This window comes from Pogona vitticeps, chromosome 2, assembly GCF_051106095.1.
Source record: "Pogona vitticeps strain Pit_001003342236 chromosome 2, PviZW2.1, whole genome shotgun sequence".
Lineage (NCBI taxonomy): Eukaryota > Metazoa > Chordata > Lepidosauria > Squamata > Agamidae > Pogona > Pogona vitticeps.
Window position 1 is genome coordinate 87060866 of NC_135784.1, and position 24604 is coordinate 87085469.

Genomic DNA, 24604 nt, shown 5'->3' on the forward strand with positions numbered 1-24604 from the left:
TGTTAGCACAGGCACACTAGAGCCAGAGTTTTATTACACTATGTAGGCTAACAACCTGGGAGAAGAACCCCTGTTAAGAATGTCAACCAGCTCCTTATTTTAAAAAAAATTCAACTGTTACCCCTGTTCTCCTTTGGTCATTACAAAGCAGAAGTTTTAAAAGATTTATACAGAATGAGAAGCTGGAAGTAATAACCCTCTGTCTGTCCCTCCCAAACAGGGCACAAGATGTCTGCCCGACCCACAGATACAGTCCTCTAGCTATCACAAGCAGCAAAACATCCAGTCTTCTAATGTCAGAATGCCGGGGTGTATTACGTTTAAGAAACGCCGTATTGACCCAGAGCTGATATTTCTGACCTTCTCCTGGGATGGCAACTGTGGCCCCTCTCATCCACCCTCTGAATTTAAAAGGGGCTGAGTGTGTGCGAGTGTGCCATTTCTCCCACCAGTGCAGACACATGATGTGGCTGCCCCAGGCCACATAGTCTCTGATCCCTCATTTGTACGCAGCAGTCTTTAAAAAAAATATCGTATTATAATATGAATCTTTTTCCATCTCTGTATATTTTGGGGTGAAATGTCAATCGTCCGTGAGGTCCTGCACAAAAAGAACTTCCGTGTGGCTGAGTCCAGCTTCTTGCAGCGTGGGTGGGTTGGGCCATTCCTCTGTTGGAAGGCAGGGCAGGACACGGCGAGGAAAGTTGGCCTCAATCTGGAACTTCTCTGGGCTCTCTTTCAAAGAGAACAGGAAATCATGGATCACCTAGAGAAGCAGAAAAGAATCATTTGCTAAAAAGTTACTTATTCTTAGCTTACGGAGAGCCATGCCTCATAACAGTGTGCAGAAAACAAATTAGTCCAGGTTCTGAAATTGCAATACTCTTGTGCTGACGACCAAGATAGCAGATCTGTAAGGACATGGGAGTCTCGAAGGTAAAGAGAAAAATCTAAAAAGTCAGAATTTCCTGTAAAACATCTGTATGAACAGATATTCTCCCATATTTCTAAAATGTAAGGATTTGGGTCCAGAATCCCCATAAGTACAACTTCTACTGCTTCCATACAGTGCCCTGAAAAATTCCTACAAAGTACTGCAGGGACACTTTGGATTCTGTGCACTGCTTCCCTTCCACAACGCAATGGAAAGAGTCCTGGGTTTCCACATAAGAGATTCTGAATCCCTGATAAATTTTAAAGCCAAGCAAGTGACCCATGGGTTTCTTTCTCAGCTTAATTATGTTGCAAGGCTCTTGCTATCATCTGTACAATGAGAAGCATTATAAAAATAATAAGAACACTCTGCTTTACTTCAGCCATTATCTCAGTTTCATCATGTCTGCCCCATTAATATTGTCAGATTGGTAAATCATAATAATTTAAATTTTTGTTCTCTAGTGATCAACACATTTCACAATCACAAAATCAAGAAATTCTGTCTCATCCTTACAGATAAAGATTGTGTAAAATGGAATCGCCTTTCCACCCGAGAGTCATTGGGCATTTTGAAGATGATCTTGACACTTTCTGGATCATCAGGATGAGGTTCTGGTGGAAGGCATTCAGATTTTCTTTCCTTCTCCTCCTGTAAGGTCTGCAAGGAGAAAATGAAAATGTAAACAGTAGGCAGTAGCTCCAATGGTAAAAATACAACTGTTGCTGTCACAGTAACACAAACAGTCAACAAAAAGGTTGTTGTGGATTTTCTGGGCTGTTTGGCCATGTTCATAAAAGTTTTTCTTCCTAACGTTTGGCCAGTCTCTGTGGCCGGCATCTTCAGAAGAGAGTTCTGACTCCTGTCCACAAGGACTGGTGATCACTGCACACAAAAGACCAGCTAACGACGCCCATCAGTGACAGTGACAGATTATCTTCCCCCTTATCACAACAATACACCCACAACAAAAAACACGCTGATTACCATAATCACCAAATCTCCTGAAAAGGACAAAAACTGACCCCACAGCTATAAATACTCAACTATCCAACAAACATCCAAAAAGCAATAGAGCATAGACAGAGTTCTGACTCCTGTCCTCTGAAGATGGCAGCCACAGAGACTGGTGAAACACTAGGAAGAAAAACCTTAAGAACACGGCCAAACAGCCTTGAAAACCCACAACAACCATAAGATTCTCACCGTGAAAGCCTTCAAGAATACAGTCAACAGAAAGCATAATGATCACAAAATATTTTTTTTACTAATCTTTTTACTCTCTCTCTCATAGTCTCTGGTATATATAGAGAGAGATAGAGAGCCTGGAACAGAGCCCCCATGGATATCACATTCCTACTGCACTGAATTCAGTGGAAGTCAAGATATGCTTTCATCTTTCTTGAAATATACATACTAGAACTTTGGCATAAGTCACATTATCAGTAGACAGAACCAAGGTGCTTTATATGCTTTACTAAAAACACTGAAAAAAAGAATATAATGCACACTGGTTCCTGCTGCTTTCTCCCCTTGGGAGAAAGGAAATTTCAGAGTAGTAGTCTAAAAACAACTCATGTGTAGAAAAAAAATGCTACAGTAAGATTGGGTTCCTAGTGAATGGTAGTTGCACTGACTCTGCACTGGTAACAATGGCATTCTTCAATTATTCCTATTAAAGAAATGTGTAATGTATGCTTAGGCAAGTAATTCTAATGTATAACCAATTTTCCAAATTAAAAGACAAATATTAATATGCTTCTATTAAAAACAAAAGCTCTAACAGAATCAAACAAAAAAAGTATGCCAGGCTCCCAAATAAAAATCTACACACTACATCCCAAACTGATACAGTGAGCTAATAGTTATCACTTTGGCATGACCTATACCTATGAATCAAGCACCACACAAATTTGCTGATGATACTTGTGCTAGCCAGTCTCGGGAAAGAAATGCGATTTATACAAGCCCTCTAAAGGTTTTCGCGAAGGCTTTCACGGCTGGGATCTAATGGTTGTTCTGGGTTTTTCAGCCTCTTTGGCCGTGTTCTAAGGGTGGTTCTTCCTAACGTTTCGCCAGTCTCTGTGGCCAGCATTTTCAGAGGACAGCATTCTGTGCTTCAGAGTGCTGTCCTCTGAAGATGCTGGCCACAGAGACTGACGAAACGTTAGGAAGAACAACCCTCAGAACATGGTCAAAGAGCCCGAAAAACCCACAACAACCTCTAAAGGTTGTCAACAGAAAAAGAAGAGGTGATCTGGACTGCAACCGACAAAAAGGATTGAAACTTATGGATCAGCCAACAGCGTTGCATTATACTACCTGTAGCTATGCTACTTATAATTCACAGCAACTGCATGTTAATGGAGCAAGAAACATTGAACAGTCAAATGTTAACAAGCATCACTATCTAAACTTGCATTCTGTAAAGTAAAGCGCTGCTTGTACAAACAACATCCAAGAACAAGAATGTTTGTTCTTGGATGTTGTAACTTGCAAACTGCTATACAGCAGAACTTACTCTTTCAACAGCAGAACAGGCACTACTGAAAATGGTTTAGCATTGTGAACAGTAAGATAGAAAAACTTTCTGTTTCTAGCTGACTAAAATCTGGGGAACTGAACATGCTCCTTAAGAAAAGGGAAATTTCTTTTCTCCTCAGATTAAGCCTACCTAGTTAGCAGCTGATTTTTTTAAAAAACAGAAGAAATCCCAACTCATTTCTTAAAATGTTTATTACAAATTAAGGTCCTAGAGTTCTAATAATCAAGAAAACAATAAAGCCAAAAATAAGGGAGATGTAAAGACAATCAGTAACTGTATAGAAACAGTCTTAAAAAAGTTGCCCTTTATATTTCCCAGTGGAACTTTAAATGCCTGCATTATGAAAGGTAATATTGCCTGAAAGGTATTAACATTGCCTTAAATGCCTGAAACCATCTATCAACCCACTTAAAGCAATGTGTCTGGTGGATCATCTCTGCCAAGACCATCTTGGGACTTTCATGCATAATTTTTCTGCTCTAAGCTTGACGAAATGCATTTTGTTCACAAAAGCCTGTGTTTAATCTTTGATTTTTAGTGGTCTAAATAAGTTATCACCTCTTCCACTTTCGAATATTTTACTTAAAATCCATATAGATCACAGGAAATTTACTCCAGTGGTAGGCTCCTGAAAAGATACTCTTCTTGGATGTCATTTGAATCAAAGTGAACAAATCTTTGGAGTTCAGATCCACCTTACCTAGCACTTCCATGTTCCCCAATTTTTGAAAAAGAAATTTTGCTTGATGTCCGCTTTTACTCCCGGAATCAATCTTTTTTTTTTTTTAAGACAGGATCTTGCCATTAAAGCAAGCCCCATAGCACTTAAAGCACTCTCTGGGTGGTTTACAAGTTAATTAAGCAGGCTACACACTGCTGCCCCCCGCCCCAGAAAGCTGGGTATTCATTTGCGATCGCAAAACGATGTTTTAATGGGCAAAATCCGCTTTGTGACGATCGGTTCCCTGCTTCGGGAACCAATTCTTCGCATTACAGTGATCAAAACAGCTGATCGTCGGGTTCTCAAAATGGCCACCGGGTTTTCAAAATGGCTCCTCGCTGTGTTCAAGATGGATTTTTCGCTACACAGGCATCGGAAAATGGCCAACCTATGGAGGATCTTCGCTGGACACTGAGGTATTTTGCCCACTGGAACGCATTGAACCAGTTTTCAATGCATTTCAATAGGCTTTTTTATTTCGCTTGACGAGGATTTCGCTGGAATGGATTATCCTCGTCAAGCAAGGCACCACTGTATAAGCATACATAGCTTATCTCAGGCTGGAAAATCTCTGGTCCAGGAAACATTCAGATTTGGCTTCAGATCTCCTCTCATCAGCCCTGTCCTACACACAAAAAATCGCTTGGACCCGGGGAGATTTTCAGCAGTGGAGGGAATGGTTAGCTTGGAAAGACAAATTAAAAATATCTCATGCAAGCAGGATCTTTGTGTGTCTCAGAAGGCAGAGAGAGAGTGAGACTGGTGGGGATGGGAGAAAAAAACGATGAGCCTGACAAGAATGTCCTAGCTTGGTCCCACCCACTATTAGCCCCACCTCTGCCTATCCTGTTCCCCTATGAATACTTTAAAACTCTGCTGCTAAACTAAACAGACTGCGTGCTTCATTGAGATCTTATTTGTGATCCTAAAACACAAACTTTTTATTTCACATTGTACAATGTAGATTAATCAGCAAAAAAGGACTTGTAGGAACTAATAACCACATCTCCAATCCAGTACTTCATATGCAATGATAGGAGACAGGTTGGAAGACCCAGTATGATTTGCAACTCAGAAGCAGAACACTCCTCCTTACTAGGAAAATGGCAGCTGAGATCTGTAATTTGCTGCTACTGACAAGTTTGCTACTCACCCGTTTCCGTCTTTCCTCTGCCAGTTTCTGCTGCTGTACCTCCTCCTCCTTTCTCTTCTTCTTCTCACGTTCTTCTTTTTTCTTGCGCTCTTTTTCTTGATCTGCCCGTAAGGAAGCCAGGTATGCTTCATCCTGCTGCTGTCTCAGCACCTGAGTTTGGTTTCTTTCTTCTCTAAAAGGAGAAGGGAAAACGTATGTCCAACTGAAAAATAGTAGGAAGGACTCTGCCTATAGGATTTGGAATAAAATTATCAGGGTTGTGGTGGAGGGGAGGTGTTTCAAACTGAACATTTCCCACTTTTGTTCTGGAAAATGATGTCTGCAAAGACTAATTAATATGCATAATTAAATGTTTTTAGAAATGCCTTTTTGAGGGAAGTAAATGTCAAGTCATCTCTATGGGAAACTCTGAGGGTATGGAGAGGCTAACAGGCAATGGAATAACACTTGCCTATATTATAAAAAGTGATAATTGAAATCATGCAGCACTATCTCCTTGAAGTGATAATCTCTTAATTTGCAACTGCATTGGTCCATGTGCCTATGAATACTAGTTACGAAGCATTTCACCAGCAACAGCTGTAGGACGCTGTGGACAGGATGATCAAAAACAGCCATTTCTGTGCCCAAAGCAAGGTCTGGAGCTAATATCTGGCCTCCAATTCCACCAAGACTGCACTCTCCAGACTAGAAGGGGATGACTAAGTACTGACACTGAAGAAAAGCCGCAGCAGCCATTGCCAGCTCCCATCAGAAAGCATACAAGTCAGGCAAGTGCAAGGAGCTTCAGCCCCTTATTGCCACCTTGTTGCAGCACTAGCAATGGAGCACAGTGGAGCCTCTTAAGTGGACTCCTACTGAGGCATGTGACCTGACAGGGATCCAAGAATGCTTCTATAGTGCTTGGGAAACTGAACATGAATCCAAAATGCTATGGCTAGCACCTGGAATGCAATTTCCCCCTCTCTATAGTAGCATCACTAATTTCTTTCAACTGAGTAGCAAAGAATATTGTGCCAGTGATCATGTGTCGCACTCTCCTCAAGACACAATTTCTGCAGAAAACATGCAATATTCAGCACATCAAAACTCAGTAGAACTTCTACCATAGAAACACAATTTATCAGCAACATACACAAATGCCAGTCACAAAGCAGACATGCAATTACGGTTTAATAGTTTGTTAGGGATGTGGTGGTGCTGCGGGCTAAACCACAGAAGCCTGTGCTGCAGGGTCAGAAGACCAAGCAGTCATAAGATCAAATCCACGCGATGGAGTGAGCACCCGTCGCTTGTCCCAGCTCCCACCAACCTAGTGGTTTGAAAGCATGTAAATGCGAGTAGATAAATAGGGACCACTTCGGTGGGAAGATAACAGCGTTCCATGTCTAAGTCGCACTGGCCATGTGACCACGGAAGATTGTCTTCGGACAAAAACGGTGGCTCTATGGCTTGGAAACGGGGATAAGCACCGCCCCCTAGAGTCGAACACGACTGGACAAAAATTGTCAAGGGGAACCTTTACCTTTACCTTAGTTTGTTTTGCACTGATGTATCTAGGTTAGTTTAAGAATGGCCATAGGACTAGATCATCTTACATCAGAGGTAATTGATCTGAATAAATATATAAAACGTATTTGATATAAGCTAACTCAACACAAGCCCCAGGAGCTGAAAGGTAGTCAAGAGAGACAGCATCAGTAGATTTCAGTTTAGTACCTTTCCAGGCGCTCAGACACCAGGTATGTCTGGTTGGCATCCATGATAAATGTCAATTGGTTCATGAGGTCATCAGGTTGGATGAGTCCTTCTAACCTTCCAACTACGGTCATTCTACGATCCTTCAGCATAATCATTGCGAGGAATGGGTAGGTGTTCTCACGCAAAGCCTGAGACACTAAGACAAACACATTAAAAAGATTAATTAAAATGTTCTGACAATCTTCAGAGCTGAGACCCCCCATAAGCTGCTGTGCAATACTAAAAGAAACTATACAACAAATTCAAAATAAAACAGCAAATACAAGTAAATGCAGCAAGTCCACAATTCAAGAGAAGCCAATAGGAACATGTAAATCTTCACAGCTAGCAAAATAGAGGCCTCATAAAGACCCTTCACGGATTGCTGCCTTGTCGTGGTGAAGGGGCTTGAGTAATTCACAGAAGCTATGAGCTATGCTGTGCAGGGACACCCAAGAGGGAGAGGTCATAGTGGAGAGTTCTGACTAAACGTGATCCACCTGGAGCAGGAACTGGCAAGTCACCAATATCTTTGCCAAGAAAACTCCATGGACAGAAACAAAAGGCTAAAAGATATGATGCCGGAAGATGAGTGCCTCAGGTTGGAAGGCATCCAACATGCTACTGAGGAAGAGAAGGACAAGTAGCTCCAGAGTTAATGAAGTGATTGGACCAAAGCCAAAGGACGCTCAGCTGTGGACGCACCTGGAAGTGAAAGGAAAGTCCGATGCTGGAAAGAAAAATTGGGAAAGTATGAAGGCAAGAGGAGAAGGGGACAACAGAGGATGGGTTGGACAGTGTCATCAAAGTGACCAACATGAATTTGACCAAACTCCAGGAGGCAGTGGAAGACAGGAGGGCCTGGCGTGCTCTGGACCATGGGGTCACAAAGAGTCGGACACAACTTAATGACTAAACAACAACAATGACGCCCTAGCTCCTTTCACCATATACAGGTCCCTCATCTAAAACCTATCAAAGTTTCACCATCCTTAACTGAAGCTCCCACTGATGACCTCAAAAGAGCAAGCAACATGGTACGATTAAAAGATGTACTTCAAGTATCTTGGGTCCAAATCATTTATTATTTGCTTGCTTATTTTTTTCCCTTCCCATATTGCTTCTTGCCTTCATGAGGCCTTCCAAAGGAATGCACTACCACAAACTCATAACAATAGTGCTGGGCCAAAAAAAAAAAGTTTGTGTTCGTGTTGTGATTTTGGCCTTTGTTGTACCCAATCAATGTTGAATGAACTATGTACAAGATATGCATTGCTGCATATTTCGCATCACACATGAATGTTGGATGGGGTATCATAAGAGGTGACCCAACCCAAGCAAGAGCTCTAAAACCAGGTGAGAGCAGCTGCAGAGCTTTTAAAATACTTATTTATAAACCAGTCTCCTGTTTGGCTTAAAAACTGTATAGGAAATAAGCATATTTGTATTTAATGTTTCACACTAATTTTGCTCATACTTTTGTTATACTTGGGAAGTATTATTCTCTCTCGTCCAAATGAATATTTTCCCTCTTGCCCTCCCTTTGTTCAAGAAATGGAACAGTCACTTACAGATCACATGACCTTACTTTATCTCCTTCAATAATTCAGCACAGAAGGTATTCCACTAATAAATTGTTGTAGGTTTTTCGGGCTGTTTGGCTGTGTTCTGAAGGGAAAAAAACCTTCAGAACATGGCTAAACAGCCTGAAAAACCTACAACAACCATCAGATCCCGGCCATGAAAGCCTTTGAGAATACATTATTCCATTAATTATTTGTAAAAGCATCCCACCAACTATTACAAATGATTTGAAAATTTAACAAGGAGGATGACTGATCAGGGAACATTGTCCCACCCACAATTTTTCAAGAGGATACTACTGGTCTCTGCCTAGTTTGAGTCGGCGGAAGAGAAAACGTAATGTATTAAACTGAAAACAGCAGCCTCAGAAAACAACAGCTTGTTTAACTTATCATGTGTTGCTTTTACATTTCAACTGATGGTTCTATGAATTTTGGAAGCAATATTTTGGCCATCTTACACACTCAGAAGATTATATAATATCCACCAATTCGTACTCCTATGACGATTGATAGGAATTACCTAAATGTCAGGTTAGAGAGTAATAATACATCTATAACAGACAAAATTAATTTGCTGAATGAGGATATGGAGGTTTTATCTACCAGAAAAATTAAAAGATAAGATCATAAATACTAGCTAATCATGTATAATGACTGAGGTGTGGGTGTTTTCAAATGTCACCCTACCTTTTCCTCTGGCAGAGACGGAACTGAGAAACATTATATATATATCATACTTTCATCTATGCTAGTCCCATATTTTGAAGTCACTCTCTGTAGGGATTATCATTCATAGAATCATAGAACCATGGAGTTAGAAGGGGCCTATGAGGCCATCAATTCCAATCCTCTGCTCAATGCATGGAACAGGAGTTGTGGAAGTGGCTGTAGATTTTTGGTGAGATATTACTTGCACATAGTAATTGCTTTGAATTGCCTTTTATAGGGATTAGAGATGGGCATGGGCACTGCTTTTGAGTGGGTGCCCGCTGGAGGAGGCAGAGCTGGGAAGCCAGGGCACCCACAGAAGGCGCTGTGCTGCCAAACCATGGAATGGCAGTTTATGCCAATCTCTAATAGGGATTACACAACTCTCTTTCAAAGAAGTACTAACACACCCGACACACCAATTATTCAGTCTGTCTCTAGCAGCAATAAGTCAGAATGGGCTAGTAACAAATGGTTTGTCTCATCTTTCCAAGCAACTTTTCCCCCATTACTGTATAAGGCTGAACAGACTGAAGCTTATCCATCAATTAGGCTCATGCTTGTCCTATTTACTCCCCCGGAACTATCCTCAATGTGGAATCCAGGTTGGATAATTTTCTCCCCAATGTATTTTGGAAATTCACTGGAGTGAGTTACTACTGGGGCCTCAGTACTTTTGAGGTTAGAATGTACAGTAGTTGTATTTTAAATCCTGAAACAATTCTGTCGGATGAAGATGCAATGTAGGCCACAAAAAACCACACAACTTCTTTGCTGTCCTCACTATTGCACAATTAATGCTATAACGAGCCCTAAGGCATATTTGATGGGTCTTGTCCTGTGTCTTTGCTCTAATCATCTATTCTGATCCTTTACTGCCCAGGGCATCTCAGATAAACAAGGAACTTGTGCTCCATACTCATGTAGAGGATACTTAACTATGACTGTGTCAACTGCCCGGGCCATCTCTCCATTCCATAGACCCAACCAGGCTATTAACACCCTAGAAAATCCCCCAGAGCATTAAAGAATCCTTCCAAATCATTTGTCTCTTAGTGTAAAACATCATAATACATCTAGCTCTCCTGTGCAGAGACGAAAAGAATCTCAACAAACCTGAACCCTGTGATGTAGTGATCTGTCTGGTCCTTTCAAACACACATACCAACTTATGCTTAGCCACACTCCCCTGCACAATCAATTGGGGAGGAATCAATACTGTACTGCTGCCAAGAATATCTCCATCAACTCAAGTAGGGAGATGGTTGGGCATGACAATATGCAAACAGAATCCCAACCCCATCTTGTTGCCTCCCCTATACACACTTCAACTCTAGACACTGCTGGGCAGGGTACCTTAATAGAAGAACAGATTTATAAGAAATTACTGCTTGTTTCATCTTTCTTGCTGTTATACCTGGAAACCTGGCAACATTAAAACAAACACTTTACGTTTTTTGTCATAAATGTACTGGCTACCAAAACAACTGGCATTGCACCAATATCACATGAGCCATCAGCCTAGTCCCCAGCAACATCTAGACAGCCAGATTCTGAAGTTTTCAAATCAGTACTGTCACAACTAACAATATTAGCATACAAAGTATTTAAAGACATCTGAAACTGCCTTAACCAGAGTCAGACATTCTGTCTTTCTAGCCCAATACTGCTTATTTCAATTACCAATCATTTCCCAAGGTTTCAGGGTAGGGAGGGAACTTTCCCAGCCTTGTGAGAGATTGTTGTAACTCAAAATGTCAAAGATCCATCTTTGGACCTCCTGCTCAGAAAACAAGGACTTATTTCCCTTCCCCTAAACAATCATGAATTATCCCAAATGTCATCTTATGCAACTTTTGCAGCTTAAAAATAAGTTGGGTTTCAGCTTTGGACCTATGTGTTCTAACCCAATGACAAATTCATATAGTGGGCCCTCCACTTACGAATGGCCCTAGTTGCGAACATTTCGGGTTATGAACCCGATCTCATCGCAAGTAGTACACCCTACTCTCGAACGCGGATCGGGTTACGAACCCAAAAGACAGGGAGAAAGGGCGGGAAATTCGAACTTCCTGCCCTTCCTCCCTGCCTTTGGAGCTTTCAAAGGGCTTCCTTCAATGTTGGGGGAAATCCCTTTGAGAGCTCCGAAGCCGCCTATCACTGCGGCGGGGACCCCCAGGGAGGTCTCCCAGGGCTTCCACGCCACCATGAGAGACCTCCCTGGGAGTCCTCGCCGCCGTGATCGGTGCATTCAAAGGTTTCAAAGGGCTTTCCCCCGAGGAAGCTCTTTGAAAGCTCCAAAGGCAGGGAGGAAGGGCGGGAAATTCGAATTTCTGCCCTTCCTCCCTGCCTTTGGAGCTTTCGAAGGGCTTCCTCGGGGGTCTTTCTCCCTGCCTTTTTGGCTTCAGAGGTTTTAAACGGCTTCCTCCGATGTCGGGGGAAAGCCCTTTAAAACCTCCGAAGCCGCCGATTGCGGCGGCGGGGGGGACCCCCAGGGAGGTCTCCCAGGGCTTGCATGCCACCATGGGAGACCTCCCTGGGGTTCCCCACCGCTGCGATCGGTGCGACCGGTGCCTTCGGAGGTTAGCACTGGGAGGCTAAAGCTGGCCTGGCACTTGGCCGCTCACCCCGGCCGTGTGGCGGCAGCGGAGGCACCTTTTCTGGGTGGGTTTTGGAGGGTGGGTTTGGACTGGGGGGGGGTTATGTTTCTGTGGGGTTTTTTGTGTGTGTTTTTGCAGTCCCAACGTGGGACTTGCTCTTTTTATTTTTATTTTTATTTTTTGTTTTTTTTGAAATGCTGGAACGGATTAATTCCATTCCCATGCATTTCAATGGGAAATGGTACTTCAACTTACGAACTTTCCGAGGTACGAACGTCCTTCCAGAATGGATTAAGTTCGTAAGTCGAGGGCCCACTGTATAAAGATCTGTGATGGTAAGTATACAACCAACCTACCTAAAAAAAAAAACAAAGAAGAAGGCCATGATGTAGGACCATAGTTAGAGAAATTTTAAGGTAATGGTCTCAATAGTCCTCATGTTTAGTAATTGAAATGTCATCTACTAATGGGACAGAATAATTTCAGGACACAATGAGATCAAACAGTGAATAATCAGAATTCAACAGACTCCCATCTGTGGATTACCTAACAACAGTGCAACTTAGACATCAAGATTCTCTTAAAGGTAACACTCAAAGCCACTAACAAGGTGAATAAAAGCAACCAACAAAGGAAAAAAAAAACTCTTGGTTCCAGTAACATAAAGCTTGAAGAGGAATGAAGACATTATTTTTAGCTCATTTTCAAATTTCTTCTAGAAATATGACAAACAAATACTAACACCACCACCTCCAGGAGTCTGCTGCCTATTAAAATATTTATATCCCAGGTATTCTGATCAAAGAATATTCAAGATGACTTAACATTTTCAGTTCACATGACAGAACATTAAGAAAAAAGAAATACGATACTGCAGAATCTCAATAGGGGGGGAGCAGCTCAATCATGATCCAAAAGCTTTACAAAATTCCACAAAATTGCCAAACACTAGAACATTATAAAGAAGGGGAGGCATATAAGCTTCTTGGCATGGAATTTGGGTGCCAGATTCCCAGCCACTAATACAGTGGTGCTTCGCTTAACGAGCGCACCGTATAACGATGAATTCGCATAGCGATCCCTTTTTTGGGATCGCTAATGTGAAGGCATCCCAACCGCCGCAATGGGCAAAACTCGCATTGCGACACCCACGGACCAGCTGTTCAGCGGTTTCAAAATGGCCGCCGGACACCCAAAATGGCCGCGCGCAGCGTTTTCGCGCCCTGCCCTCGCTTACCGAGGGTGCGAAAATGGCTGCGGATGGGGAAAACTGCGCTTAACAGTGAGTACAGAAGCCATTGGAACGCATTAAACTAAGTTTAATGTGTTCCAATGGCATTTTCCATCCCGTTTAGCGATGTTTTCTTATAGCAATGGTTAATCCGGAACGGATTAACCTCGCTATGCGGGGCTCCACTGTATTTCCATTACGCTGGTACATGGCAATATCCTCAGATGATTCTCAAGCACTGTACAAGGTACAATTTATGCAAGATAAGATAGATCTTTCAATATCTGGTCTTAAAGTATGATTAAGGCAGGTGCCACAGTGACCAGGTCAGATCCCTCCTAGGACCAGCACATTTGGTGCACTAATCTAACAAACTGTTAGGGGTATGCCATTGTTTTGCTTTTTTGTTTTTGTTTTCTAGACCACAAACTCCAGAATTCAACTTTCTACGAGTCCCACTTGACAGACACCTAAATGTGGCTCACTTAGGAGAAAGTCTGAAGTTGGAAGACTTCATGGCCTAGCACAGGCCTAATTTCTTATTCAAAAAGCAAGTTCCTAGCAAGCACTGAGGAAGCTTTCTTTTTGAACAGAACTCACATAGAACTAGGTCTATACTATGCCACAAGGTTTTTCAGCTTAGATCTTTCTCCCTGATGAGCCATATTTAAGTGTTCATCAGGTGGTATCCCAGAATGGAGAATTCTGGGATTTGTATGTTGGTTTCTACAAATTATCTGAGGCCATAGCTGCCACTGAGGAACACTCAGATTGCATACCTGATTCACCAAAGTAAGGAAAAGACATACCTCACCCTTACAAGGAAGGCTGAAACCATACCTTTAAATCATCTTCCTACTGGTCATCATTTCATCACTTCTAAATTCTACACCAATGGACTCTGATGAAAAGATCTAGAACTGGATTTCACCAGCATACCGATGGTATAAAGAAACAATCCTACACATAAAATCTGGTTTATTTAGACCAGTGGCTCCTAACCTTGAGTCCCCAGATGTTCTTTGACTACAACTCCCAGAAATCCTGGCCAGAACAGATAGTGGTAAAAGCTTCTGGGAGTTTAAGAACATCTGGGGACCCAAGGCTGGGAACCACTGATTTAGACTATAAAGAACAAAAAGCAGTTTAAGATTCAAAACAGCTCCAATTTCTTTCCAACGACAGCCCATTATTCTTTATTTTTCTAAGCTAACCATCCCCCACTCTAGCAGCTACAATCTTTTCTCATTTGGGAGCTGTTTCAACCATTTAATCACGCTGATTTTATTCAGCCTGTTTGCTGTTTTCCATGCCTCTGCCACATCTAAATCCTTTTGAGACACACTAACTCAAAACTTTATATTTTAGGTGGTGTGGTAAAATATTGTCTACTGACCATCTTTTTATTATTTTCCTTATTAACCCCTACACCGAGTTTGCCTTCTTAATAGCAGCTGCAGACTAGGTCAGTGATTCTTAACCTTGGGTTACTCAGATGTTTTTGAACTGCAACTCCCAGAAACCCCGGCCAGCACAGCTGGTGGTGAAGGCTGGTGGTGAAGGTTAAGAACCACTGGACTAGGTGATAGTTTCACTCAGTAACCTACCAGCAAGATCCCTTCTTTGGTTAGTCACCAAACCCTATCAGCATATATGCATGCATACATATGTGCCTCTTCTCCTAGTTTGGAGAGCCTTCTGAAACTCTTTGCAATCTCTTTGTTTTAACCATCCTAGACAATCTGGTGTCGATAGTAAACACAGCTGCCCTACTGTCTACATCTAACTGAATATAATTTTTTCACACATTTATCTGGAGCAAATGTTAAGCTAACAAGTCTGTAATTTCTTGGATTTGCTGACCTGATCTATTTTTTACGCTGATCATTCCCCTCTGGTACAGAAACTTACCTTAGGGCAACGTTACATATTTTCTGTTCAACAATTTCACATTTGAGTTCTGTAAGAACATTTGAGTGGCTTCCATCTGGACCTTGTAGTTTCTTCACTTTCAATGTTTCAGGGAGACCAAGATATGTTACCTCAAGCATTTACCTGAGTATGTATGCTCCCTTCCTGAAAATATCTGTTCAGACACTGATATCTAATAGAGATGTGATTTTTTTCATGTTTTTGGACTGCAACAACCAGAATTCTCTAAGAACTCCTAAGCCAGAATTCTGAGAGTCAAAGCTTCCAAACACAAATGGAATTCTCCATTTTGCCCCCCCCCCAACAGAGAAAGACTTTCAGTTTATTTATCTCTGACACTGTTGCATGCCACCATACTTAATTTTTTTTAAAAGGAATGGTGCCTGATGTTTCATGGGAATCAAGTTTTTTGGTCATATATCCTCTTCTATAGAGATTAAGGCAGCAAAGCTACAACTCCCAGAATCCTCCATGCCAGAGAGCCCAACCCCTACTGGTCACATGACCAAACAGCAGTGATCAGACTCTCCTGGGTGAATAGGACTGTGATGGAACCCCCACATCACGCCTGTCCATCATGGAGAGCTCAAGGGCAGAAGCCTATGATAGGATGGGGCTGGGTGGGTGGGGCGGAACCAAAAAAACAGTTAAACAGGGAGGGGAGTTGGAGAAAAGAGGTTGGAGATAGGGAATTGAACAGAGAGAGTTAGGAGATTGAATTGAGAAAGTTTAAAGAGAGATTAGAAAGTTGGAAAGCTAGAGAATAGGAAAGAGTTCAAAAGCACAGGGAATAAATAGATAGGCAAAGAATATTGTAACAGTGAATAAATACACATTCAAATCAACATGAAAGCAAACGATATTTAATGAATAAGCCTAAACATCTGTGATTTTCTCCTGTGATTTGCATAACAACTAAAAGATCAATAAATCTGTTGTATTGGCAGCACATGTCTAAGATCTACCTATTTGGTATTGAGGGAATAAAACCTGGTGGCAGCGTGAAGTGAGGAAATGCATCCAGAGGGTGGACTTGTGTTTAGGGAAAATAAACAAAGGATACTGGGTGGATGGGAAAAGGACACAGAGAGTTGTGAACCCATTAGGCTATATAGAGGGCACTTCCTGAAGAACCATGACTCCCAGGAAGCACTGTGGCAGCCTTCTTCTTTTTAAAGTAAGAACAGATAGAGGGGGAGCACAGCAGCATCAGAGATAAACAACCTAAAAATCCTTCTCTGGGGCAGGGTTGTGAAATCTAGAAGCCTATGTTTGTGGACTGCAACTTCAAAATTCTGCCTGGGGAATTCTTGGAGAATTTCGGGTGTTGCAGTCCAAAAGCATGAAAGAACAGACCCCTACTATGATTTTCACTATCTGCAACAAAGAACAATGCAAATAATTTATTCAGCTTCCTAAATATGTTTATTTGCAGTATGCCCCACTATGTTCAGTGGGATGTCTTCTCTAGGACAGATGCATGAGATTTCAACTTGGACTCAAATGCACACTTTGGTAATTCCAATATTCCAGTGACCTGTACTTCTATATAATATGATTGGGATTTGGTTATTTGCCCCCTAGAGTGGTCCTGACCCGACCAGATAGGTGGGATATAAATAAAATAAAATAAAATAAATAAATAAAGTTTTTTAATTTCCTTTCTCCCAACAGTGGGATTCACAGATGCTCATAAATTAAAAAAAACAAGAAATAAATACATAAGCAGCAATTTAAAAACAATTAAACCAAGAATCATTAAAATCATATAAAACATTTTTTAAAATTAAAATGTTTAAAAACACATTAAAACAATATATATTCACAGTGAATGCTGGGCAACTAGCTGTATTAAAATTAGTTATTACCCTCTGAAAACTTGTTGGAATAACAATATTTTACTTTCTGCTGGAAAGAGGCTCAGGCTAGCCTCCTGAGGGTTTCATAACCAAGGGTCAACCAATGAGAAGACCTGCTCTTGAGTCCCTGTCAAACTTATCTGTAAAGGTGATGGGACTCAGAGAATGGCCTCCCTGGACGATCTTAGGAAGATTATAGTTTGGACCAAAGCATATAGGGCTTTATAGGTCACAACCAGTACTTTGAATTGAGCTCAGTAACAGATGGTAGTCGGTGAAGCTACTGTAACAGAGGAGTTATATGCTCCCTGTAACCAACACCAATCAGTAGTCAGGCTGCAGTATTTTGCAGCAGAAGTTTTTAACAGTTCGATCAAGGCTGAGCTAGACACTTACCTCTATATCCTTCTGGTTTATTTGTGGAACAAGCCCAGAAAAGCATCCTGGTATTTATAAGAGAGATAACTTCTGGTGCACAGAGTGTGTTCCTGTAGGGAGATGATAAAAAACAAGTCATTTGAAGAAATTCTGAGAATCCACACATCTCAATTTATTTTTTCAAAAAACCCTTCAAACTAACGCACCGACAAAATTCATCAGTGTCTTGATGGTCATCACCATGAAGGTAAACGAGGAGGAAACGTAGCTCCCTCTTTGCATCATTCAGTGCCTTGGGAGAAAGAACATAAAAGATGTTTTTAATTAGCATTTTCAAACTTAATTATTTTAAAGAGAAAAAAAATTCATAAAAGACAAAAGTATATGTGATTTTATTTTCACTGTCTCTCTCCAATACATAATAAATACTACTACTCGTAAAACTTAGAGGCAACCTGTAAATACTTCCTTTATTTTCTCTGATGTGTCAATTTAGTTAACAAGGTGATGTGACAGATATGATTCAAGCTGTCTTGCACACAGAAGGACCTGCTAACAGGCAATTCATCTTTCCAATATATCCAGTTTCTTTGCTCCAAACCAATGTTCCCTCTAAGCTGCACTGGATCAAGGCCGTGCAGCTGAGTCAATATTGCCACCCATTTGCTCCTGGGTGTGGCTGGAAGCCCATGTGCACAGGTGGGAACCCACCCAGCACTGTAGAAAGTTAGAGGGAATGTTGCTCCAAATACTACATTAGTTTAAGAAGACACATTGTGCAAAGGTTTGTTATACAAAACAGAAGTTAAAAATGAGAGGCCAGGACTCTCATTAATAGAAAACGTCTACCCTGAATCCACTTCTGCAAAAACAGATCACATATTTCTCGCTTAAACCTCTATTTAATATAGATTCTAGCATATTTCATAAAAGATTGCCAAGGATTTCATAGCATCCTGCTGTACAGAAGATCTAAGGATGTGCTTGCTTGTCAAGCAATACTGTTCTAGAACAAATACTCTGACTAAATCTGGACATGGCCTTCAGTCAGGTAGCTGCTTTCTATAACCTCTCTAGTTTACATGTCAGTTTGTCCGAGGGTTGCTGACAAAATTAAAGTGGAAAAAAAAGAAAGAGACATTGAGAGAAACAAATAACAAAATGCCACAGCAACCCTAAGGACTAACAGATTTGCTTCAGTGTGAACTTTTAAAATCCACTTAGACACAACCTGTCTAGGAGCACACCTGGAAGTAAAATTTCTGGCTCAGGACTTTCATTTCCCATGCTCTGTTTTTAAAAAGGCAACAATAACAGGTGTGTCAATTAAGTACTTAAGTCAGATCACTACTCTTGGACAGCAGTTCCTGTATACCCCACCACTGCAAGTGACAAGTTGCCCACCATGTATTTGTGCAAAGATGTGAAGTCTAGTAAAAATCTGAAAAAACACAGAAAAGTGTTTTCTCCCTTTAAAGACACATCTTCATATTTTTCCAGGAGAAAAATGGAAACTTTGGAAAGCACAGAACATTCAAGTGAAATATTTTCTTTTGGAATTAACTTCTTTTTACAAGGTTTTACACATTCAAAATGTGAGAAACTATTACTCAAAGATCTGTATATATGATAGTCTGTAGAACAAGAAAACAACAATCCCTATTCTCATAAATTTCCCAGATAAAGGTTTGGATCTAGTGGGTGCTTCCACCTTCACAAGAGAAGATGTAATAGGAGCTTAATTTCTTCTGGACTGCACTGCATAGGGCCCACCAGTCTATATGCCTCTCTTTAGTACAGAGTATGTTCACAATACAGTGGTGCCCCGCACAGCGATGTTAATCCGTTCCGGATTAATCGTCGCTATCCGGAAATATTGTTACACAGATGGAAAAACCCCATAGGAACGCATTAAACTTTGTTTAATGCGTTCCTATGGGGGGAAAACTTACCGCTAAGCGGGAATCCTCCATCCGGCCGCCATTTTCACCGCCTCGGTAAGCGAGGGCAGCGAAAATGGTTGCGGCGGCCATTTTGGAACCGTCGATCAGCTGTGTGAAAATGGGGCCTTTGGGAGGACCAAAGCCCCCATTTTCACACAGCCGAAGCGCTCGCGGCAAAAATGCAGCAGGAAAAAAAACACACACACACACACAAACCACAAACATAACCCACTAGGCCAAACCCACCCTCCAAAACCCACACAGAATTTTTTTTAAAAAAGGACTTACTAGTCTGAAGCCTCCCACCCCTCCACTGGTTCCGCGCAGCCGGGGGCGAGTGGCCAGGGGCCCGGCCTGCTCTAGCCGCCCGGTGCTCCGCTGCCTTTGGAGTTTCAAAGGGCTTCCTCCAATGTCGGGGAAAGCCCTTTGAAACCTCTGAAGGCACCGATCGCAGCAGCGAGGACCCCCAGGGAGGTCTCCCATGGTGGTGTGCAAGCCCTGGGAGACCTCCCTGGGGGTCCCCACCGCCGCGATGGGCGGCTTCAGAGCTCTCTGAAGCCAAAAAGGCAGTGAGAAAATGCGGGACGTTTGAACTTCCCGCACTTTCTCCCTGCCTTTTTGGCTTCGGAAGCAAGCCGGCATGCCAGGGAGGAATCGTCTCCCCCCTTCCAAGCAATGCTTGCAACCAAAGGAGAAAATGCCGGCCGCCCGGCACTTCAGAGCAGCCGCGGGAGAAACCTTGCCCACGGCCGCTCTGAGCACCTGCCCCGAAAATGCTGGCTGGTGCTTCAGAGTGGCCGCGGGAGAGACCTCGCCTGTGGATGATGCGACGCACCTGCCAGGGGCCTATGGGGAAAAATCGCAAAGCGATTTTCCCCCATAGGAAACATTGCAATGCGATCGCAAAAAACGAATCACTATGCGGATTCGTCGTTCAACGGGGCGCTCGTTATGCGAGGCACCACTGTACTCCTATATAAAACTAAACTTTTTATATTTTAAAATTTCACAAACATGTGTAATAGAAAAATTTTATATGTCAAGTTAAGAATGGAAGTCTTTATATTCTTTATACTTCTTCTGGAAGCAGTAAAATAAGTGATGAAGATAAACATTGCATATGTGTTAATTTTCCCCAAATGGTTATTTTTTTGGAGGGGGAAACACAATGTGGAAAGCAATTATTTTTATGACTTCAAAATTTCCAGTTTTAAAATCTTGCAATTCTGCTTCAAGATTTCTTTAGCAAGAATCCAAATTTCAAGACAAATAACACCAATGGAACAAACCCAATTAAGTAAGTTACTAGCACTAACCTGGCTGTATGTTCCCTGGTAGAAGACAGGATGTACTCTTCCATATTTTTCTTCAAACATATGAATAAATGAAACAATGTCACCCACAGGGTCAGTGACCCGACTACGAGGATCAGGGCGTATGAAACGCAAAGCAAACCTAGGAAGCATGTAAGATAGAAATATCAGCTTGCTAGACACCTCACACCTTAAAAACATGAGCAGAATGACTACAGACTTAAGTGCTCTACTTTTTATTAATTTTTTAACAATTCTAGGATTCTCCTGGTCTACTGGTGTGGATCTTGCAAAGAAAAAAAATCTATACAGTATTCCCACGAACTCTTAACACAGATTTGTTTGCCATTCAATGTTACGATTGTATTTATTTGCTTTAAATTTAAAAATGCGTCTTTCACACTACTTAGCCCAATATTTCTACAAGATTCCAAAGGCCCTATCTGTTCTGAGCAGACCAAGAAAAGATGTAGATGCAGAGTCATTTCACACCAATTACTCTGCATCTACATCTTTCCCCTCCAAGCTATGGAGAATTAATCACTTTTGAAAGTGGGTGACAGCAAAGCAGTATGTCCAATATATACCAACATGAACAAAACACAGACTTACCTAAATATATCAAGTAATGTATAATATGTAAATCGGAATGGAAGCATTATCAAATAGTAACCCCAGCCTAACAAGCCCTGAAATGACAAAAAGGAAGTTAGGTTCAGTACTTTAGACTTAATGCCTTTTGCTCAAAGAAGATTTCAGTACAGAAACCACTGACTTGCCATTTTTAAATTTGAAGCAAAATATTCAAAAAAAAAAAAAAAACGTGGCAGGATTATATTAAGTGCTCAATAAAAGCTTTACCCTACTTTTCCCCCCAGCTTGGGACATACTAAAAAGCAAGCTAAGACTCAGCTGCCAGATATATTTTAAATTCCAGGAGGTGTTTTTTTTAAGTAATGGAAGCAATTTCCAAACCAGTAAGCATTCAAACATTTTTAGCTAAGGGCTATTTAATCTGCCCCCCCTTCCCATACACATCCAGAATAACAGTCTCTGATAATCAAAGAGGTTTTAACCAGCTCCACAGATAAACTATACACGAAGAGCCATTGATACTGTCACTTATGAACAGTAATGCTAAACATTTTCAGGCAAGGATGCAGATGGAAAAGCTGTTTTGCTTTTATGTTTTTTTAGTAGCATATGAAAATGAATCACACCATTATGGATATTTACAAAAAGATATTTATCAGACCTCTTAAGAAAGAAAATCACATCCCAGCTAAACATTTAAAGTCTCTAAAACACTGGATACCCGCAATAATTATCTTTCTTCTGTTTGTTCTCTCATTGAAACTATTAGCTGGCTGGATAACTCACTGAGTTAGATATCTGGCTGCGGAGCTGGAGGTTGGGAGTTTAATCCCCTACTGTGAATCCCAGAAGAGCCAGCCTGTGCGGTCTTGGGCAAGTTGCACAAGTCCAAGAATGCCCCCAGAAAAAAGGAATGGTAAACCACTTCTGAGTACCTTCTACCTAGACAACCCTGAAAAGGATCCATATAAATCAGAACTGACTAGATGGAACACAATTATATTATTATCATAATATTAGTCACAGAGAAATTGCCCTGTAGTAGTCAATCTAAGCCACATGATAAAATAACCTGCCCTTGGTTGCGGTCTTGAAACAACATAGCTGTAGATCCTGTGGTCAGCAGTGTTGACCTGTAACGGTCGAGAAGGTGGTGGATTGAAGACACTTGGGACACCCTCCTGTTCATTCAACCGGTCCTGGACAGCTGCCTGTCGAGAGAGGACAATAAAAAGACAAGTTACAGTATTATAGTACACTTGCACTAAAAAAGTGATGATTACTCCTTAGGTGTCAAAGAATTAACTTGGGCCCCTAAAGAACACTGCTGCTAAGCAGTCCAGAAAGATGTTAGATAGAACCCTATTGCAAATTTATCCTTGTGGAAATCACATAAGGAAAATCACATAAGCCTTGGTAGCTAACTGCCAGCTCATTAATGAGCTGCTGGTTGTGTTCCTGGGTATGTGTCTGAATACACGCATGGGCCCATGAATCCAGCTAGCACTTATTTAATTAGTAGCAATATGCTATCATAAACGATATTATTTCCTTTAAACAGGTGCAAATCAGCATCAGGATTCTGGCTACTGTCCTGAAAACATAAGCAATAATTATGTTTTGTAAGGCAATGCTCCAATTAGAAAGGCAAAAGCATGTCATGAAGCAGGAACAGCAGTAATATGGTAACTCAGGATACTTTCAAGCAAGCAGGTAAGAAGATAAATGACACAGCATAAGAAAGTTTAAAAAAAGAAAATCATTACACAGAATAAAATTTATTTGCTTGTTTATTTAAAATACTTATACTGTATGCCACCTTTCTCCTGAAGGATCCAATGTAACAGAAAATGTAATAGCTTAATTGCTCACCATGTTATTTAAAATTATTTTAAATATGGAACTATGGAACAGAAATAGGCATCATCCATATGTCTGAGGGCCACAAATATCAATCCCTGGTAACTGAATGGCTGCATCTGCTCTCGTGTTTCATCTAACCCTAGAATATTTTCTTTCAAAAGTGCTACTTAACTGAAAAGCTCCCCTCATGCTCTTCAATGGCCCCTTTTTATAAAACAAATATAACCACCCATAAAAAAATAAATTTGAGGACAAGGGTGCTGGGGGAGTCATAACATTGAAAAACAGCCTCCCAAACTTCTAGAGTGCACAAGGAGACTTTCATGTTTTCAAATTAAAAAAATAATAATAATCAAGGTATGGCACATCTACCCACTTTTCCCACTGCTGCCTTAAAATTCAGTTAACTAAAAATGATTCCAAAACATATGGAGCTGTATCACAGCAATTCAGCTAGAAGAAAAGCAACTTATGTACCAAAGATAGCCCCTTCAGAAATATTTAATGAGTCACATAACACCTAGTAAGCTATGTTTCAATTATTAAAATACTGTATGGCATTGTCAAAATTCATGAAACATTATTCATTCATTTATTGATTCGTGTTTTTTATATCCTGCCTTTCAACATGATTAAAAATGGAAACACAAAATATCAAAATACTAAAATGCACCTGAATAAATCATAGTGAAACAACTGAATTAAAAGCAATTCAAAGCACATCAGTAAAAAAGTACAGCATTCCCCTACCATTAAAAAGTCCTTCCTCAGTCAGCTGCCCAAAGCCTGCCTGAATAAAAATGTTTTTGCCTATGAAAGAAACTGGGAGAGGGGGCCAGTAAAGGTTGAGCATCTTCAAAGGGAGTCCCATAGTCTGGGAACAGCCGTTGAAAAGTGCCTTTTCATGTCTACACTGAAAATGCCGGTGAAAATGATTGGAGTGAGAGACGAGTGTACTTTGAGGATCTCAGACCTGCGCAAGTTCATGTGGGAACTACATTCAAACACTACAGCTGAAGAACCAATAGTTCTATTACTAAAAAACAAAAAACCACACGCATCTTTCGCTTCTACTTGCTTGTATACGGGATTGGGAGGGCATCATATTGTCTTGCTGTAGTTGTAGAAGGGGTAGCCATGTTATTCTGTGCAAGCATTACAGGTAAAAGCAAAATACAAATAGAAAGATAAAAATCTGGTGGCACCTAAAGAGTAACTTTTATATTTTTTTTTATGTGAGATTTCATGGACAAGTCTACTTCAGACATCACAGGTTTTTTAACAGTTGAGTGGTACGACAAAGATGGCAATTACATAGATACTTATCTGGATAGTTGATCACCTTTTCTTGAATTTTATGCCTAAATTTTTTTTTAGTATCCAATGTTGGATTTTTTGTTTTGTTATTTGTTTATCAATTAATTAGAAATATTTGATTTAGTAATCAAAGAATTTTTAAAGTTTCATGGAATTAATTCTACTGAATTTAAAGAAATGCAAACTT

At 40.9% G+C, this 24604-nt stretch overlaps 1 protein-coding gene across 1 annotated transcript in view; it reads right to left on the reverse strand.

Annotated features, from left to right (window-relative positions):
• FAF2 (Fas associated factor family member 2) overlaps nucleotides 1–24604 on the reverse strand; it is a 40333-nt gene continuing 15729 nt past the window's right edge. The window contains exons 3-11 of the mRNA XM_020791074.3: nucleotides 22314–22448; nucleotides 21256–21332; nucleotides 20647–20785; nucleotides 17594–17679; nucleotides 17406–17497; nucleotides 7073–7250; nucleotides 5354–5525; nucleotides 1451–1594; nucleotides 1–766 (exon numbers count right to left, since the gene is read on the reverse strand). Coding sequence (XP_020646733.3) covers nucleotides 584–766; nucleotides 1451–1594; nucleotides 5354–5525; nucleotides 7073–7250; nucleotides 17406–17497; nucleotides 17594–17679; nucleotides 20647–20785; nucleotides 21256–21332; nucleotides 22314–22448 — 1206 coding nt within the window. The 3' untranslated portion in view covers nucleotides 1–583. The remainder of the gene's footprint in view (nucleotides 767–1450; nucleotides 1595–5353; nucleotides 5526–7072; nucleotides 7251–17405; nucleotides 17498–17593; nucleotides 17680–20646; nucleotides 20786–21255; nucleotides 21333–22313; nucleotides 22449–24604) is intronic.